Consider the following 21,077-nt stretch of genomic DNA (forward strand, 5'->3'; position numbering starts at 1 on the left):
TGTGAAGGCTGCTTAATTTCTGCTCTAAAACTTGTTTCCCAAGAGTTTTATTGATAGAGTCAATACTTCCCATTGCAGCAGAGATTTTTGCATTTAGAGTGAAAAAAAAATAAAACAATAACAACTGTACTCTTTCCAACAAGTGTTGAAGGAAGTTGGAATTTTTGTAAAAGAACGAGACTCACTGATGCCAAAAACTACAAAATTTTTCTGTGGTGTCTGTTTGATTTTTTTTTTTCCTTCCTTGAGAGCTGATGTGAAGTCAATTTGCAAAGCAGCACCTAGTGAGTGGATCACAGCTGGCCCTGTGCAGATGAACAGGTCTTCACAGAGAGCAAGTGGTAGAGAACTATGCTCTACCGTTGTAGAAGCATATGGTACTTCTACTTTCTAGAACTTTCTGGAATAATGACAGGAAAGCCCTTGCAAAGAACAGTGAAATTTATTAAAACTTTTTTTTGAGGAGGAAGCTAGAAATGTCCCTAGAGATAATTAAGACCAAACTCATACATTTACATATGAGAACATTACAGCCCAGAGAAATCAAGCAACTTGCCCAAAGTGACCCAGCTAATTAGTGGCAGAGCTAATTGTATTACCTTACACCATGGAGAGAAGAGAGGGAGGGAAAAAAATTACAAGAATAGTCTGACTTGATATAGTGTTTTTCCATGATGCCTTGGGGAAAAACAAAATAAAATTGTGATTACTTTCCACTTGGATCACTGACTAATGCTTAGATTGTTGCAACTTTGAGCTGAAACGGATAAATACAAATGTGTTTGTTCACAATTATTTTCAAAAATTAAATTGAAAACACCAGTTTAATCAAACCTCCTGAATTTCAAATGAAAAGGCAATAAAGGAGGTAAAGACTTGCTGATTGTTTTAGTGTTCACCATTTTCCCAATTATCTTTAATATCATATAAAATGTTTAAAACTTCGAGTTAGGATGTTTTCTACATCTGCAATTGGCCAATCAGCTGGACCTCAAGAAGCAGACGGGTCAGCTATGGATCTTGGCATACACGCATGTGCTCAGACCCCTTCTCTTCACATCCCCAGGGCATGGATAGCACGAGCTTCCGCCCATCTCTCTTGAAGCTCCATTGTCAGGAGTTGAACAACTTCCCTGGGAATGTGAGCAGGATGGAAAGGGACATGGGGAGGAGTGGCTTAGAAACTGAACAAAAAGAAGTCATGGGATCTAGACAGCTGTTGTCTTCCAGAGGGAATTTGGGACACTGTTGGCTGTTGGACCTCTAAAACTAAGAGAGTGAGGAGGGGGTTTGTCCTTAAAGAAGCCAGGGATTAGACACTTAGAGGGTAGAGAAGCAGAAAAGGTGGTGAGAGGTGGAGAACAAGGATCCAACTTCTCACTGAATGCACAGCCTGGGGGCATCAGCTCCTTCAGGAAGGCAGGCAAAGAGCCAGGTGTTCTTGATGGCATAGAGGAAAGGAGTGGCAAGGGGCTGGAAGGCGAGTTAGAGCAAGTTTGGATATTCAACAACTGTGGTCATACGAACACAGGCTAACTCTGCATAAGCTTTCATTCCTTCCTGCCTGGTTCTTGAAGCAGATTGATCTCTGGTTGTCTCATCTTGGTGCTTTAGACTTTTACAGGAATATCCTTGAGTTTCATCTGTGGGCCAAGGTCATTTCCCTGACATTCTATCTGTGAACAGCACAGCCAGATGATTACAGGGGGATAATGACTTTGAGCCCATGGCCACTTCCCAGGTGAACAGCCTTTGCCTTTTCTCCCCTGGGCTTAGAATCGAAGCCCCTTTCCCTCATCTCCATGCTGCCTGGTGTTATATTTTATAGAGTTCTATACATGGTTGTCTCATCCACGAACATTGGATCAAGCTCCTCAAGGGTAGTGGCTAATTTCTCTCTGAATCCTTAGCATCTGGTATTTGGACATATTAGTGCACAATAGTGTTTGTTAAATGAATTAAATGACACTCAGTTAAATGAGCATTAAAAATGTTTTCCAACCAATTCCATTTATTAAGTCCTTGCTCTGTGCCCTGCACCCTGTTACATGCTGGCAAAACAAATGAAAATAAATTAGATCAGACACTGCTCCCCCTGTGGGGGCTGCAGTCTGGTGGGGGCCAGCCATGAGGTGGGCATAGTTCTTTCACCCAGAATCATCAAATCTGACTACATCCTCTCCAGCAAAAAAGGACACAGGATAAACGCTTTCATTTACAAGGAGAAGAGCTCTTCACGGAAATACCTTCATGACACTAATAAGTGCCACCATCCCTTTCTTTGAAAATTGTTTCCATTTCCACTGTGATAGTCATATAATGAGGTGATCAGACCGAGCTCTTTCAAGGTGAGGCCAAACCGTCACCTTACCCCTGCCCATCAGAGTGAGCTGTGTTCTCCCTCCTCAACGAGCCCTCATATCCCTATTCACTGTTTGCACTGCAGCTAAACATCGCACAAGCATCTTCATTAAACTGTCCACAGTGATTCATAGATGCCTTCCTCCAGAGGTTACACATAATTCAAAACCCATTGGCACACAGGGGACAGGAGGCTTAAATTGTTCCTTCCAGGATATGTTACCTTGCGTTGGCCCTCTCAGAATTTCATCTGCTACTGTGAGGTCCAATTATTTTGTCCAGCTGTGCCCTTCCAAGGTGCCTTGGCCCCTCCCTCTCCTGAATTGCTAAGAAGGGGACTGACTCTTCCCTCTGTGGGCATCAGCGGTGTGTCCGCTCTGTGCAAAACGGCCCCCTGTGAGGCGAGGCACTTTCGAGGAACGTCTACCATTCAGGGATCTGAGGTGGCAAACCAGGAAGCAGGAAAATAAGCAGTCAGCCCTCCACAGTCTGTGGAGCTAGAGGGAGAAGAGTCAAGGCATGGACTGAAACCCCACACTTCAGCCACCTTGGTCTTGGGGAGTGCTGAGGATAATATGCCCTTGAAAGCATTCTTGCACTCTCCCTCTGAACACTTCACACTGGCTTACTTCTGCTCTGGGCACACTGGGCTTGGCTGAGTCACAAGGAAGAGGACACCCTGGGCCACTGGGGCCCACTGGACAAATTAATTCACCACAAACTGTGTACCACCTGGACACCTCAGTGTTGAAGAGATGATGGAGGCACAAGACAGAGATACCAAGAAGTCATTCTCATGGTTGCCTTTAGAAAGAGAGGAGGGGGCAGGGCAAGGAGGGCAGGAATCACACACAAATCAGGAGGTAGTTGGGGCAAGTTTGTCTGACTGGAGGCTGAGGAGGGTAGTGGGTCCAGGACCTTGTGGGGACGGCACTTACTCCTGAGATCCCTGCTAGGAGATTCGTTAGGCTGTGTGTTGTCAGCTATGCTGTACTGGCTTCTCAATGGTCACTTGATGACCACCAAATCCTCCCTGTCCTCACCTCAGCCTCTGTCAGCCTTCTGCCCCCCGCCAAACTATAGCTCAGGCAGCTCCTGCTTCTTACCAGTGGCCATTACTAATCTAAGGAACAGGCACTGAGGAGCACTGAGAAGTCTGGGCCTAGCACTATAGTAAGTACTTTACCTATATTACCTTCAGGAAATGGTTATCCTCATTCTACTGATGAAGAAACTGAAGCCTCAGAGAGGTGAAGTAATTTTCTCAAGGTCACACAGCAAGTAACTGTCTAAGCGAGAGCTTGCTGTGGGGGTGTGTGGAGGTGGGGACCATGTATTGATTGATGTGTCCAGGGAAAGTCGCTACCAGCTTTTTCAATCAAGGAGGGTCTCAGAAATACTTTTGGTTTTATGGAACATCTATAGTTGGTAGGATCCACTAGTGTTTGCACTGGGAGGGTTGGGGTAGACACAGATTTCTGCTTTTGTTTTAAAATTTTTCCAAAGTGAAAGAAATAGCTCAGTCATCTTAGGACATGGGACACACCCCTCTTTTTCAGACTGCTTCAATGTGCTTAGGTTGATGGCAACATACTGCCTCCAAGAAATTCAAGCTGTGTGACTAATAATGAAGGCAATAATAACAGCTAACACTCATTAGGCACCTGTTATGCTTGGCTCTGTGCTGAATGAAATAGGAAATTTGCTTTAGAGGAGGAAAGAGGCACAGAGAGGTTATGCCTTGCCCAAGGTCACACAGCTGGTCAATGGCAGAGCCAAGCTTTGGACTCAGACCTTACTGAGCCTTTAATCTTTGTGCTCCATGGTCAGTTGTGTCCCAGGTTGGGTTAGTGAGACGTTAGTCACCATATATTGAAAACCCACCATGCACCAAGCACGGGGAGGGAAGAGGAGCCTAGGGCAGTGGTCCGGTGGTTGAGGATGGGCAAGGGTCTCCAATCAGGAATCATAGTCCCAGGGTGATGGGACTTTTGTGGAAGGCAATGAGGGAGCAACGGGCAACAGGGACAGGGAAAGGAATTCAAGTAGAAAGCCGAAAGAGGAAAGGGTTACCAAGAACAAAATCTATCAGCTTCACAATTTTGTATCAATTTTGTTTAGGGCTACATGGGGTTATTTGCTAGGGTGCCCACTGAGATTTATGATGGGGGCATTTAGACCAAGGAATAGGGAGGAATCATTTCCAGTCACAGTTGGCTACAAGGGCATTAAGTGTGTGTGTGTGTGTGTGTGTGTGTGTGCGCGTGCGTGTGTGTATTTAAGGAAAAGGTGTGCAGTACAGAATACCAAATAATTCTCATTTTGCCATTTTAAACTGTGACAACAGGCTTTTGGGGCAGCTATTTTGGTCTGTTTTTGTCATTCCATATACATTCAGGGCTGCTATACTGTAATTCCAAGGGCTTAAATGATGCTTTAAATTGCTGTTCAATTTATAGAGGTGAGGTTTTGTCTTGCCTGTCCTCTCTTGCTTACCATTGCTCAGATCATTCCCTTCAAATGAACTGCACTGTTTTTTATTCATAGTAGCACTCTGCTACTAGTTCGGCGATTTCCTCCTTGCAACATCCTCAAATGAGCGTTTACCAGCACTGGCAAGTTAATGCTGCTCCTACAACTGGGATTCATTCCTGTAACACGGGGGAGTTAAGGCACTTCTAACTTTTAATTTCTCTTAAAATGAGCTTGTAACTTCCTCCTATCCCCATTCGGATGCTTTTACAACTGACAGTGTTTTAGCTTTATTACTTATAAAGAACAACCATAGGAGACACATTTTTGGCTTGGAAATTCCAACTAGTTCAATGCCTGGCAGTTTTCCCCCATGCAGACCTCCATAAATATCTTTTACATTTGGATTTCTCCCCTCCTTTTAGAATATTGTTTTGGACTGAGCAGGTCCTGTGGACTAAGGAACTTTCTTTGGGATCTTAAACTCCCCATAGTCAGCTTGTGATGAAGTTGTTCAGGGCAGTGAAAGAACTATGTGGTTGGTATTAGTAACAATTTCAATTTTACTCCCATTTTTATTTCTTTTTTTTAAATAATCTTTAAACGTTTTTTTAATGTTTATTTTTGAGAGAGAGAGAGAGAGAGAGAGAGACAGAGCACAAGGAGGGGAGGGTCAGAGAGAAAGGGAGACACAGAATCCAAAGCCGGCTCCAGGCTCTGAGCTGTCAGCACAGAGCCCGATGCAGAGCTTGAACTCATGAACCATGAGATCATGACCTGAGCCGAAGTTAGACGGTTGACCAACTGAGGCACCCAGGCGCCCCAGACTCCCATTTCTATTTCTGATTGAAAGATGAAATCACAAATCAAGAAGAACCACATCTTTACATTCTAAGAGCAATCCCATATTGCAAAGGCAAAAAAAAAAAATGTGGTTAAGGGTCAGGTATTGCATTTTATTCTCAGCTTGTCAAGTATTTGACCTTGAGCAAATTACTTTAACCTTTCTGGGCCTCAGTTTCCTCATCTGTAAATGGCGATATAATAAGATGCCACATGATAAAGCTGTTCAAAGAATAAGATACGATTGACTACACACAGATACTGGTACATAGTAAGTGCTTAATAATTGTTAGATATATTACTCTTAGAGTATTGAGAAAGAGAATGCTGGGTTCCCATATGTCTGCCATTCACCATAATATTCTTATACTAAAGTAGAGAGCAGCTACTGTGGGCTCTGGCCTAAAGGCATAGCTAAAACTATGGGCTTTTTCAGTGGTTGCTGTCATAATGCAATGATTGATCTTTATTACTAGAAACGCAAACTGCCTGTTCAGTAACATTTCTCATTCATTAGCTGAAAACAATCTCTGCCAATCAGACATTTCTGACTATGGTATTGAACAATCCTTAAAATAGAATGGGAAGAAACATTAGGACTAGCCTGTCTTGTGGTAAATGTGTAATATCACTTTAATATGATATCAGCAAATGCCCTTGTAAATCAAACTCACCACACCGAATCCTTGGTGAGTTTGGAGTTCACGTTCCCATCTTCTTCCAGGAAGATGTCCATTTGCAAATTGGCATCATTATCATGGGCTGAGAAATAATTGGTAACAACTCTCGCTGGTATCCCAAGGCATCGCAAAACTGGAAGCAAGGACAGACCACAATGAAACCCATCACCAAAATTTAATAAATACATAGTGAACAATCCCTTCTCATAAGGGATTTCCTTCTTTGCACGGGTTGTCCTCAAATGTTCCATACTGAAGAAGGGGGACTACTGTCAAGCTTTGGGACTATGGAGAGAAATCTTGCTGTGTGATCATTCAAAATAAGTGGAATAAAAGGAATAAAATCCCAATAACAGTGTTACAATTGTTTACTTGCTAATCATACAGTCATTAAAGTCATATTATTTTAGTTCATCTAATGGGACTATGTCACTGAAAATAATTAAAAAAAAAAACTCAGCTAATAGGAAGCTATGAAAGAGGGCCTCAGTGGTGTTAGCTCTCCTGGTTGGAATTTGCTCTTGTGACACTTGGTAGAGGGCGACACTACAGATTCATTTTAATTGCTAGATAATAAATTACCTGGATGCATCTCTTGCCATATGTACATAATGATTAAATTCAATCCAAATGCCCTCCCTGGCTCCCAGGATGCCAGACATCAGGGCTCATTGAAAATAATTCAGCTGACAATTTTAAGATTAATGACTTGGCTTGTCTTTTTTTCCCCCTCAGAATAGTTTAGCATTTTTAACCAAAGACTATCCACTTCCTTCAATAGAACAACCTTGGAAGTCCAAACTTAAGTCTGGTAGCGTTCAAGTGTCCTCATTAATGGACTTAATCTTAATACCCTAAACAAAAATGATGGCACTTACCACCCGCTTCCTGCTTCTGTCTTCCTCTATTGATTCACAGACCCTATTCAAGGCACAGTTTTACCAGTAATATGATTGGCACCCTAGTTCTATTTCAGGCTGACCACTAATTCCCAAAATGAGGCTTGTTCCAGAGTCTGCCAAACTCATAATGTTAAGGACAGGTGAAGCCTGATACTGGGGCACCAGCAGCGCCTTCTTCCCAACTTCCCTCTTGGGGTTTATTCTTACTGTGACTTCCTCACATTGTGCTTCTGCCTTAGCTTACCACCAAAGCCTGTTTTTAGGAATAGACTTGATGACTCTTTCATACAAAAAGCATAAATGTGGGAATGCAAGCTGGTGCAGCCATTCTGGAAAACAGTATGGAGGTTCCTCAAAAAACTAAAAATAGAACTACCCTATGACACAGCAAATGCACTACTAGGCATTTATCCATGGGATACAGGTGTGCTGTTTCGAAGGGACACATGCACCCCAATGTTTACAGCAGCACTATCAACAATAGTCAAAGTATGGAAAGAGCCCAAATGTCCATCGATGGATGAATGGATAAAGAAGATGTGGTATATATATACAATGGAGCATTACTTGGCAATCAAAAAGAATGAAATCTTGCCATTTGCAACTATGTGGATGGAACTGGAGGGTATTATGCTAAGTGAAATTAGTCAGCCAGAGAAAGACAAAAATCATATGACTTCATTCATATGAGGACTTTAAGAGAAAAAAAAAGATGAACATAGGGGAAGGGAAACAAAAATAACATAAAAACAGGGATGGGGACAAAACAGAAGAGACTCGTAAATATGGAGAACAAACTGAGGGTTACTTGAGGGGTTGTGGGAAGGGGGATGGGCTAAATGGGTAAGGGGCACTAAAGAATCTACTCCTGAAATCATTGTTGCACTATATGCTAATTTGGATGTAAATTTTAAAAAATAAAAAATAAAAAAATAATTATTTTTGAAGATGTGAATGTTTAGCATTGTTAAGCAATAAAGTAACAAATATACAAATTATAAATAAAAAACAGTGAAAGAAAAGCATAAATGGATGGAAGGTGTTCACTATTTTATCTGGTTCTAAGCCTGAAGGAATTACATTGGGATAGTGAAATTGTAGACAGCAGGAAGACACAAGGGAGAGAGGGTCCTTTCTGTGTTCCTGGAGGAATTTCCTATGAGAAGCTTCTCCCATAGGGTACCCTCCACATGGTCTGGGCTTGGGAACGGTGAGGGAGGGGGCTACCTCTAATTGTTATTCCATCATGAAGTTTAACTTCTGCTAGAACATCAGAGACCAGCACTTCTACAAAACTGATACACTGGCCTTTATTTCTTTATTTCTTCTAAATATATTACTTTAGCCCTTGGATATATGCAAATGACTAAGAAAATAATCTTACCTAGTTGAATCCCATTGAAAATCAAAACACACAACACAAGACTCACAATTTCTTTCCACTTGGCTATCACTGACTAATCTTGGACTATTACAAGTTTGAGCTAAAACTGTGAGGCTTCATGATCATTTATAAAAAATGGCCTCATCCTGGCTTCCAGCCACCAGTCCCTCATTGATTTTTCTGATTAAAAGAAAAAATGCTAACTAGGTAAAAAACATTTTTTATTAACAAGCAAGCAGAAAGGACACTCCAACTTGAGCTTAATGTTTTCTCCAAGGCTGTAGAAATGGCAAGTGAATGGAAATCATTACCAATGATGAAGACATACTGAGATAAATGTATTTTTAAAAATATTCACTGAATTAACAATAATGTTGTCCAGATCTAGAGAAGCAAATGCCATTTCAAAAAATGATGCATGAGGCTGAGGAGAATAATTCTGTTCTCATATGTTTTCCCCTATAGATTAGATGTTGGGTGGATTAAAAACTAAAAGGGAAACTAGGGAGTAAAGACTGTTCATTAAGTTCTGATATCTAATTGCTCAGGGGCATTGAGATTTGCATGTAAAAATGGAGATGAGACCACCTGTCACAATCCCTACCACAGTTACGGTAAAAATTAAGTGCACATATTTATAAAACTTCTCAGTGATAAACAATAGGAGAATAATAAGCATATTTATAACATTTTCAATAACAAATAAACAGTATATATCTTTTATTATTTATCACTTAAAATTTTGTTAATTTAGTCTTTTTAAAATGCGGGGGGGGGGAGGGGGTGGGTGGTTACTGAAAAGAAAATGGCATATCTTTTCCCTCACAAAATTTCTTTGCCCCTGGGCCCCTTCCTCCCATTTCTCTTGGTGTTGAGTGATGGATTATGTAGGAAATAGTCCATCATCCTTTCTATAAAGATTCTGCAGTCAAAGAGAAACTATGAGCATATTTGGCCCAGTACAATTTAATTATGCATTGACTACATCCCAGAATAGCCATCCATAAATTCAGAGAGCTAACAGGGGTTGCTAGATCTCTTTGCCAGTTTATAGATAAAATGTCTTCAAGTAAAATTCCCTTTACATTAAAAAAATGTTACTCAATTGGATACTTACATGTGTTAAAGACACCAGCAAAAACCCAGCACTGACCATACCGGACTGGATTCTTAGTACTCTGGTATTCCAACAGAATGTCAACGCTTCCGGTCCAGGCTGATGGGGGAACACCATAGGCATAGATGTTGTCCCAGGATCCAACAAGGACACCTTCATCATCTTTGGCATTAACCTAAATGAGAACATGAGTGGTAAGAAGGAAGAAGGAACATTTAGAAGAGTTCCCTCTAGTCTCTGACATCAAGCAAACTAAGGCATCCAGTGCCTTCCAAATGTCCTTCATGACAAAAACAATTCCACTACTGTTCCATTCACTGTTGTGTCATCAGGGAAAGTGACACAATAACTGTGCAAGAGAAAACCAAATAGCCAAGGCTGCCTCTCAAATAACATATTATCGAAGTTAAGGTGGTATTGAATAGCAGCTAGGAAGAGTTGTAATGTTTTCACCACATGCTTAGGAAAAGATATGCCTAGGACACGGTCTGGTTGGAGTAGTGAGGAAGAGAGGAAGAGCACCCACAAAAGAAGACAGCTCAAATAGGGATCAAAGAGGGACCTTGACTTTGTCGAAGGAGAATTCGAAACTGACACATGACAAAAGACAGATAGGGAGAGTGGGGGCCTAAAGTCTGATGGTCTAGTGGCTCTTGACTTTTATGATAAATTGTAGACTCTAATGAACTGAAAAAGTAAGCAGATGTCATAGGAAACCTTAACAGTTAGTAAGACATTAAATTCTTATGAATACCTTACAATGTTTTAAACAAGTTGCAATAAAAAAAGTATTTCCTTTATGATTGCTTAAGATTTGGGTTTAGGGGCACCTGGGTGGCTCAGTCAGTTGGGCGTCTGACTTTGGCTCAGGTCATGATCTAATGGCTCTTGAGTTCAAGCCCCACGTCGGGCCTGGAGCTGCTTCCGATTCTATGTGTCCCTCTCTCTCTGCCCCTCCCCTGCTCGTACTCTGTCTGTCTCTCTCTCAAAAATAAATAAACATTAAAAAATTAAAAAAAAAGATGATTAGTGTTTATAGTTATGTTAAAAGATATCTTCATTTACAGGAAGGGCCTGGGTATTATAGTGTAAGTATGGGGGAGACTTAAAAATAGCATTCTTGAATATTTGGGAAAATCTTACTGCACATTCAGACCACAGTTTCTGGTAGCAGCAGACCTCGAGAGCAGGAAAAAAGACATTGTGTGTTTAGACATTAAAATGGTTAAGAAGTAACCCTTTCATGGCCTCAGTTTTTTGGACGGCACTATTGAATCTTACCTCTCTTGGTGTTACTTTCATCATGTTTAATTATAGTTAGAAGATCGTCTAGGTAAGGAGCAGAGGGAGCTTTTCTAAAAACTGGTACCACTTCAACAATTGTTATATGGTGACATGATAAGGGGTTAGAGCCTTGCTCTTCAAAATGTTGTCTGTGGACCAGCAGCAGTATCCCCCCTGGGAGCTTGTTAGGAATGCAGGATCTCAGTCCCCACCATAAACCTACTGAGTCAGAGTCTGCATTTTAACAAAATCTCAGTGTGATTTCGTGCACATTAGCTTGAGAACATTAGGTTTAGTCTATGCCGAGAAGATATTAGCAAGCAATGTGAAATGTATGATTGAAGCAGGTGTGTTTGGATTATGAAAACCATGGAAGATACATTAAAATATAGTGCCTTTATGTGTTCAATGCCTTGCCAGTTAACAGCTCAGCCTCAGCACTTGCTCAGAGCCCTCTCTTAGGCTTACTGAGTTTAGTTGTATTGAAGTCTATTCTCCTCACTAGGTCATAAGTTCATTAGGAATAGAGATTTAAAAAAAATCTATGTCTTTTTACTTTTAGCAAGAATTGGCAAAGAGTAGGTGCTCAATAGTGGTTGAATGGCCACTTGTATATTCAACAAGCATATAGGTATTGTATATCTGAATAGGAATAAGACCTTCTCCCAGGAGAGAAATGAACAAGAAAACAATCAAGTGGAAGTAAAGTTTACTAATGTTAAGACAGAAAGATGTACAGGTAAGGCGGAGGCCCAAAGGAGGTAGTAGTCAGTTTCAACAGGTTGGAGGGTGGTGGTGGTTGTGGGTTGAATAGAGGAAATTACATGAAAGCTAGGTCTTGAGTGGCTGAGAGCCAGACAAGACCATCTACATAGTGGAAACAGTTTGAATAAATGCTTAGTGACATGAAACAATATGGCAGGTTCAGGCACCTGTTAGGAGCTCTGCATGGGTATCATGTAAATAAACAATAGCAGATGAAATAAATATAAAATATCATAAGAAAACATGTAAAATGCGCAAACACCTTCTACTGTGAATGACAAACCTTCCACTGAAATACGAGATTTACTCTAGCACTGAGTATTTGGCATTTCCCAAAGAGGGTCCTTCTGGAAAGTGTTCTCTAGATCACCATTCAATTTGATTTAGATAAACTATTTCTCCTCCTTGATTCTGTCTGGTCAGGTTAAAGTTGGTTGATTTGTTTAATGTAGAAAAAAAGTAATTCTTTCAAGATTTCTGAAGGACCTTGTTCAGCTAATTGCAAACTCATGCCTTTGATGTAAACTTTGACTTTATCATGTAACTCTGTGAAATGACTGGGGTGCAACTGGGTTTAGTCAACCATTTTGGCTCTATTTATGATCAACATTTCTCTTTGCAGTTGAATTGATTATTTAAAAATCTGTGTCTGTTATAATGAAGCCTGAAGAGTGCGTTGGTAGGCTATGATGTAGTTTGGTCTTTGTGGATAGGCAGTCTCAGGTTTAACTCACATTACCATTGCCTTATCCTTATCCTTGAGAAATAGAATAGGGCCTATGAATCTCAGAGGAAAAAAAAGTTCCTAAATTATGGTTCTAATGACTGATTTTCAAACAGATAGCTATTAACTAGGAGGACTATTTATAGCATTTGGCTGAACCCAGTCAGCTAAGGGGAAGAGAAAAAAAAAAAGCTCTCTCCTCTACAGACCTTATAATTGTGAATGCTGAGCTGTTTCCCTGTTGCTAGATAAATCACAACTCTCATTTATTAGCATTTGGTTGGATTAGCCACTGTTTTCTAATTAGAATATTGATTTCTGAGGAGCCCAGACACTGAAAGAGGTAAGTCTTTAGTGACACATGTAAAGAGTTAAAGTAATATCTCCCTCCATAGACAACAAGATACGTTTGGGGGGAAACTTCAAGGGCATGCTGGTCTTTCTTCATGCCACAGTTGACTGTTTTAATACCCTGTCATGAACTCAGAGTTTGACCAGTGTCAGAGTGAAATGTCTTGGACTTGTATCATTGGTGGTCTAGGAGACATTATGAGCCAAGGATTTTGGATAGGGAGTGTTATTCAACTACATTGAGGTTGCACTAAATTGTCCTCCTGTAATATCTATAATATGGGAAAAGTGAAAAACCAGCCCCCCCCCAAGTCATTATCAGCAACCCAGTGGCATAACATAATTCAGCAAACTACAAAACCCGGTTCCAAGAAAAATTGAGGAATATATATTGGACTAGAGAAGCAGCATGACTCAGCACCTGACCCTCATCAGTTTCTCAGAAGCCCTACTGTCAAGTCCACAAAATCCTGAGACTTCTCAGTAGTATTTCAAAATCTGTAAAGAAACTAACCAAATTAAAATGCTGATCTTTTTCTTGTTCTGACCAGAACAGTGGAAACAACTGCTGTGGAGAAATGGATGAGAAATGGTCTGCACCTCTAAAGAGGGAGACATTCTGGGACTACAGTGGGGAAATGACCTAGAGTCTGAAAGTTGCCCTGCCCTTCATGAGCTACATCTCCAATTAGATGGGATGGATTCTCGGATGAGAAATTTAACAGAACCTTAAAAGGAAGAGCAGAGCTCTAACAGACTCTGCCATCTCTTCAGCTTCCCTTCCCTCCCCCTTCCAGCTTTTCTCAGGGTACTGGAGAGTAGACAGAATGAAATACATTTGCCTTAAACTGTAGTTCAGAGGAGAAATCCAACTAGTCTTAGATTGGGAAGTGTCAACATTTCACCTACAGTATATTAGAGCAAACAGGACACTTGGAGAAAGTTATGCAAGTATTTATACTTGCAAAGGGGGAGGGAGAGAAGGAAGAAGGGAGGAGAGAGAGAGGGAGAGAGAGAAAGGGAGGGAGAGAAGGGAAGAAAGGGATAGAGAGAGGGGATGAGAGACAGAGGGGGAGGGAGGGAGATAAAGAGAGGAGGAGAGAGGGAGGGAGACAGAGAAAGAGGGAGAGAGGGAGGGAGGAAGAAAAAGAGAGGAAGATAGGGAAAGAGGGAAGGAGAGAGAGGGAGGGAGAAAGGGAGGGAGAAATATAGGGAGAGAGAGTAAGAGGGAGAGAAAGGAAGGGAGAGAGAAAGAGAAGGAGGGTGGGAGGCAGAGAAGGAGGAAGGAAAGGGGGGGCAGAGAGGGAGGAAGAGGCACACAGAGAGAGATGGAGAGAGAGGGAGGGTGAGAGAGAGGGAGAGAGAATATGAAAAAAAATAATACATAGAAGAAAGTAAAAGTAGGAAACAAGGAATTTTCTCACAATCTCTTAGGAGATCATAGATCTAAATGAACAAATTGAAGATCGAATGACATCATCATGGAACTAAAAATAAAGTATAAACTATAAGGAACAGAGTAGATATTGTTAAAAAATAAAATTAATGATATAGAAAAAAGCTTGAGATAAAGGAAATACTATGGAAAATATAATAAGATTAAGTTATTTGGAGATGAGGTAATAGTTATTGAAAAAAGGCTGATACAACATAAGAATAATTATTATCTTTAAAACAGAGAACCCAATAAATGAAGCATAATATGTATTTATGGCATAAGAAAATTTTACCTAATTGAGGAAACATTGAATTTATACTTTAAAAGGACAATCTGAGGAGTGCATGGGTGAATCAGTCAGTTGAGAGTCTGACTTCGGCTCAGGTCATGATCTCATGGCCAGTGAGTTCAAGTCCCATGTCAGGGTCAGTACTGACAGCTCAGAGCCTGGAGTCTGCTTTGGATTCTGTGGCCCCCTCTCTCTCTGCCTCTCCCTTGTTCATGCTCTGTCTCTGTCTCTCAAAAATAAATAAACATTAAAAAATTGAAAAATAAATAAATAAAAGGACAATCTGTGCTCTGAGGTGACTTGATGTAGAATTCTCACTGCTTAGGAACTTTAATTAATTAAGCTATTCGAACTCAAGAATAAAGAAATAATTGTTCAGTCATATAGACAGAAAATGCAAACTAGCAACAAGGGAGGAAATTAGGCTGTCTTTAGACTTCTCCACAACACCATTCACTGGCAAAACACAGTCAATCAATATTTACACAGTCCTGAGAGAAAGAAAGGTTGGCCCAAGAATGTTATGCACAGCTAAGAGGTTCTGTAAGTATAAAGGCAGCCAGCACTCATTTTCAAACATGAAGAATCTCAGGGAATACACCATCCATTATAACCAAACTACTTGAAAAATGATATCAAGATAATTAAAGGCTGAATCAAACAAAGAACCCAGGAACAGAGACACTGTGGTAAGAGGTCTAGTGATGAGAAAAACTCATGTATGTTTAAAAACCTTTGGGAATTATGGTATCAGAATGAATATGAATTTTAAAATTTGATAATATAATGATAACAATATTAAAAAGATTAGACATGAGGGAGGAAAGAGGAGAGGGAGAATGGAAGTATTGATGTTTTAATGTGTTGGTCTCTCTTAGATAATTAACATCATCTAAAATTAAAACATAATCTAAAAATATATAATTATTCTTTTAATGGTTTTAATAGTTTTTAAATAATCTTAGAGAGATCTGTTAAAAACAGTATTTCTTGTAGTGAAGAAACATTTATTTGAAGTTTAGCAATGTCTTCTGTTGCAATTCAGAGTTTTATTTCTGTGAAAGCAAAACTTAATGATTAAATAAGACTTAAAATTAAATAGAATTTGAGTACACTTAAATGTAATGCTTTTTTAAATAAAATAGCACAACACTATTTGGCATAAAGGGAAGCAAACAGATTAATGGAACACAATATAGAACACAGAAATAGACTCCAGCAATATAGTTAACTAATTTTTGACAAAGTTGCAAAGATAATTTCATGATCAAAGTATAATCTTTACAACAAATGGTGCTGGAACAATTGGATATTCATATGCAAAAATGAACTTTGATGCATACTTTGTCCCATATAAAAAATTATCTCAAAATGGATCATATACCTAAATATAAAGCCTAAAACTATAAACTTCCAGAAGAAAACAGGAAAAATAATTTATACCCTTTGGTTAAGCAAAGATCTCTTTGATATAATACAAAAAAGAAGAAAGAAAGAAAGAAAGAAAGAAAGAAAGAAAGAAGAAAGAAAGAGAGAAAAGAAAAATGATTCATAAGGATATACTTACAAATTAATTGGAATTCATCAAATTATGAACTTTTGCTCATTGAAAGACATCATTAAGAGAATGAAAAGGTATGTCCACAGTGAGGGGAAATATTTGCAAATCACGTATGTGGTAAAGGACTTGTATTCAGAATATGTAAAGAACACTATAAACTCAATAATAAGAAAAAGAACAAAATTTAAAACCATGGGGAAAATATTTGAACAGATACCACATCAAAGAAGATACATGGATGGCAAACAAACACAACCAAAGATGCTCAACATCATTAGTCAGAGGGAAATGCAAAGTAAACCCACAATGAGATAACATTATACACCTGTTAGAAAGTCTAAAATTGACACTGAACCACTTTCTTACACCATACACAAAAATAAATTCAAAATGGATGAAAGACCTAAATGTGAGACAGGAAACCATCAAAATCCTAGAGGAGAACACATGCAGCAATCTCTTTGACCTTGGCTGCAGCAACTTCTTACTAGACACATCACTGAAGGCAAGGGAAACAAAAGCAAACATGAACAATTGGGACTTCATCAAGATAAAAAGCTTCTTCACAACAAAGGAAACAATCAACAAAACTAAAAGGCAGCCTATAGAATGAGAGAAGATATTGGCAAATAACATATCTGATAAAGGGTTAGTATCCAAAATCTATAAAGAACTTATTAAGCTCAACACTGAAAAAACAATGCAGTTAAGAAATGGGCAGAAGACATGAATAGACACTTTTCCAAAGAACACCTCCAGATGACTAACAGGCACATGAAAAGATGCTCAACATCAGTCATCATCAAGGAAATACAAATAAAAACCATGATGAGATACCACCTCACACCTGTCAGAAAGGCTAAAATTAACAACACAATAAACAACAGGTGTTGGTGAGGATGGGCGAAAAGGGAACCCTTTTGCACTGCTGGTGGGAATGCAAACTGGTGCAGCCATTCTGGAGAATAGTATAGAGGTTCCTCAAAAAACTAGAAATAGAACTACCCTATGATCCAACAATTGCACTATTAGGTATTTACCCAAAGGATACAAAAATAGAGATTCTAAGGGGAACATGCACCTTGATTTCTATAGTAGCATTATCAACAGTAGCCAAACTCTGGAGAGAGTCCAAATGTTCATCAACTGATGAATGGAAGAAGAAGAAGATGTGGTATACACACACAATGGAATATTACTTAGCCATAAAAATGAGTGAAATCTTACCATTTGACATGATGTGGATGGAGCTAGAATGTATTATGTTAAGTGAAATAAGTCAATCAGAGAAAGACAAATATCATATGATTTCACTCAAATATGGAATTTAAGAAACAAAACAGATGAGCACACGGGAAAGGGTTCAACAAAGAGAGGGAAATAAAGTACAAGAGACTCTTTTATCCCTTTATTTTTATTTTTTTATTTTTTATTTTTTTAAATATGAAATTTATTGTCAAATTGGTTTCCATACAACACCCAGTGCTCATCCCAAAAGGTGCCTTCCTCAATACCCATCACCCACCCTCCCCTCCCTCCTACCCCCATCAACCCTCAGTTTGTTCTCAGTTTTTAAGAGTCTCTTATGCTTTGACTCCTTCCCTAACCTCTTTTTTTTCCCTTCCCCCATGGACTTCTGTTAAGTTTCTCAGGATCCACATAAGAGTGAAAACATATGGCATCTGTCTTTCTCTGTATTACTTATTTCACTTAGCATCACACTCTCCAGTTCCATCCATGTTGCTACAAAAGGCCAGATTTCATTCTTTCTCATTGCCATGTAGTATTCCATTGTGTATATAACCCACAATTTCTTTATCCATTCATCAGTTGATGGACATTTAGGCTCTTTCCATAATTTGGCTATTGTTGAAAGTGCTACTATAAACATTGGGGTACAAGTGCCCCTATGCATCAGCACTCCTGTATCCCTTGGGTAAATTCCTAGCAGTGATACTGTTGGGTCATAGGGTAGATCTATTTTTAATTTTTTGAGGAACCTCCATACTGTTCCAGAGTGGCTGCACCAGTTTGCATTCCCACCAACAGTGCAAGAGGGTTCCCGTTTCTCCACATCCTCTCCAGCATCTATAGTCTCCTGATTTGTTCATTTTAGCCACTCTGACTGGCATGAGGTGATATCTGAGACTCTTGACAATAGAGAACAACTGAGAATTGATGGAGGGTGGTGGGTGGGAGATGCGCTAGACGGATGATAGGTATTAAGGAGGGCACTTGTTGTGATAAGCACTGGGTGTGTATGTAAGTGATGAGTCACTGAATTCTACTTCTGAGACCAATATTACACTATATGTTAGCTAACTAAAATTTAAATAAATAAAAAAAGGCTGATAATATCAAGTGTTGGGGAAGATGTGAATGCCTGAGACTCTCATACCCTGTTGGTGGTGATGTAAAATGGTACAACCACTTTGGCAGTTTCTTAAAAATTAAACACACACCTATCATATGACCTGACATCCCTCTCCTAGGTATTTAAGAAAAATAAAAGCTTATGTCTATACAAAGGCTTTTGCATGAACAATCCTAGCTTTATTTGTAAGAGGAAAAAACTGGAAACAGCCCAAATGTCCATCAACAAGAAAGTAGATAAACAAGTTGTGGTTCTTCTACAGAATGGAGCACTACTCAGCATTATAAAGGAATACAAACAATAGCATGAATGAATCTCAAAATGAGATAAAGAAGCCTGAGCTAGACAAAAAAAGAGTGATAACTGCATGATTCCACTTATGTAAAATTCTAGAAAATATAAATCAATGTGTAATGACAGAAAGCACAACAGTGATTGCTTGGGGATGGTAGACCAAGCAGAGAATCATCAAAATGAGAAATTAGAAAGTAAATGTCTGAGGAGCAATAGATATTCGCATTATTTTCATTTTAGAGATGATTTCATGGGTGCATCAAAATTATCAAAATGCATTCCTTAAATATGTGCATTTTATTGTAAGTTAAGTATATCTTAACAAGGCTATAAAAAGTAAGTGTACTACTTTTTAAACTACCATCTACAGTATAGTGCCATTTATTGTTTTATATTGTTTTTAATGTTTATTTATTTTTGAGAGAGAGACAGACAGAGTGTGAGCAGGGGAGGGGCAGAGAGAGAGGGAGACACAGAATCCAAAGCAGGCTCCAGGCTCTGAGATCGTGATGGAGGGTGGTGGGTGGGAGATGGGCTAGATGGGTAATGGGTATTAAGGAAGGCATTTTCTGTACTTGGGTATATATATATATATATATATATATATATATATACATATACATATACATATATATATGTGTGTGTGTGTGTGTGTGTGTGTGTGTGTGTGTGTGTATCTGAATCCCAGGCTTAGGCCCATGGGGTGTGGTTACACTGGGTTTGTTCATATATAGCAAAGGGCAAAGACAGTGCTCTTTGAGGCCAACATTTCAGGAGTTGAGCCATCGGGGACTGGAGACTGTGGGAAATCCAGCAAGGAAATAGTGCTTTTTGGGTGAGAGGCCCTTTGAATGGTGTGGCTGCAGCAGGACTGGCCTATGCTTTGTTCTGAAGTGAGATTGCCAGTAGATCAGCTACTGTGATGTTAAGGCCTGGTGCTGGCATTGCACAGTAGACCTCCACTCCAGGGTCAGAATAAGTCCTGGGTTCCTGTACAATTCAAAGGGCAGGGAGGGACTTAAAGCATAACCAATACTGGACTTCTCTGTAATTTTGGTCTTGGAGAATTGGACAGATTTTTAACTGATATTGAACAATAAAGAGAAGTGACATTTCTTGATTCTCCAATTCCCAAAAACTATACTTTTACATTTTGTATAATTACAGTTTTTTCTGCTTCTTTTTAATTATATAAAGGTATTTTTCCTACCCTGTGTGCACACTGTATATGGCTATGATGAAATGACTTTTGTTTGTTATAAACCTATTATATTTTGTTAAATTTCATTGTTAAAAGTTATGTTCTCATAAAGGCTAGGATTTCTGTAAATCTTGTAGAATACAGTTTTATACCTAATCCTGTCTATGACGGTTTCTGGAAGACCTCTGGATATAAAATCTGGGTTACATGAACTAGCTTCAAAGATAGAGAGTTAAATGTGGGCAGGAAAATAATTATTCCTTGAGTAAAATTCTTTCCAGATTTTTGTGAACCACAGCCCCCAGCTACAATCTGGTGGTGATCAATCTTAGCTGTAGGTGGAAGTGGTATAGTGGATGTCAAATAGTACCCATGACATTCTAGGGATTTGCAAAAGTAGCTCAGCGGTCATTGTGTTGGGGGGAGTGGAGAAAGAGATGATTGAATGGTAGTGGTGTTGGCTTCAGGCACCATCTCTCTGCAATGACAACAGCTCTGCCTTTCTCTCTTTATCTTTCTTTCTTTCTTTCTTTCTTTCTTTCTTTCTTCTTCCTTTCTTGTTCCTTCCTTGTTCCTTCCTTCCTTCCTTCCTTCCTTCCTTCCTTCCTTCCTGTACTTGGGTTCAAGTGATATTTGCTTAAAAAATCATTCCAAAAAGTAAACTTTGAAAATTCATTCATCTTGTAATGTAGAGATCTGTTACTTGTATTTGTCCTGTTGTTTGTCAAGTCATGTGGTGAGTGTAAAAAGGGAGATGAGCAAATACATGAAAGAAACAGGGTAGTGAGAACTCTCTTTCTTCCCTTGCCTGGATTTTCATCTCTGATCCTTTCGGGGCTTTCATAATACCTCTAGCAGCTGGGATTTTGAGTGAGAAAGCATTTATTATCTCCTTGGCTTTTCATAGTGGTGGGCTTAATAAGCTTTTTTTCTGACTCAGTACTATTAGAAATGTCATACTCTCTTCTTGGAATGCCCTTCCATTCTCAAACCCTTTCTTTACATAGCGCATGTCTACTGATTCTTTGCAACACAGT

General features: G+C 39.4%; 1 protein-coding gene across 1 annotated transcript in view; it reads right to left on the reverse strand.

Moving 5' to 3' along the window:
- Window positions 1-21,077, reverse strand: part of F13A1 (coagulation factor XIII A chain) — a 162,369-nt gene that overhangs the window by 60,168 nt on the left and 81,124 nt on the right. Inside the window, exons 7-8 of the mRNA XM_015083089.3 lie at window positions 9,760-9,934; window positions 6,351-6,489 (exon numbers count right to left, since the gene is read on the reverse strand). Of these exons, the coding sequence (XP_014938575.1) occupies window positions 6,351-6,489; window positions 9,760-9,934 (314 nt within the window). The remainder of the gene's footprint in view (window positions 1-6,350; window positions 6,490-9,759; window positions 9,935-21,077) is intronic.

The sequence above is a fragment of the Acinonyx jubatus genome, chromosome B2 (assembly GCF_027475565.1).
Source record: "Acinonyx jubatus isolate Ajub_Pintada_27869175 chromosome B2, VMU_Ajub_asm_v1.0, whole genome shotgun sequence".
Taxonomy (NCBI): domain Eukaryota; kingdom Metazoa; phylum Chordata; class Mammalia; order Carnivora; family Felidae; genus Acinonyx; species Acinonyx jubatus.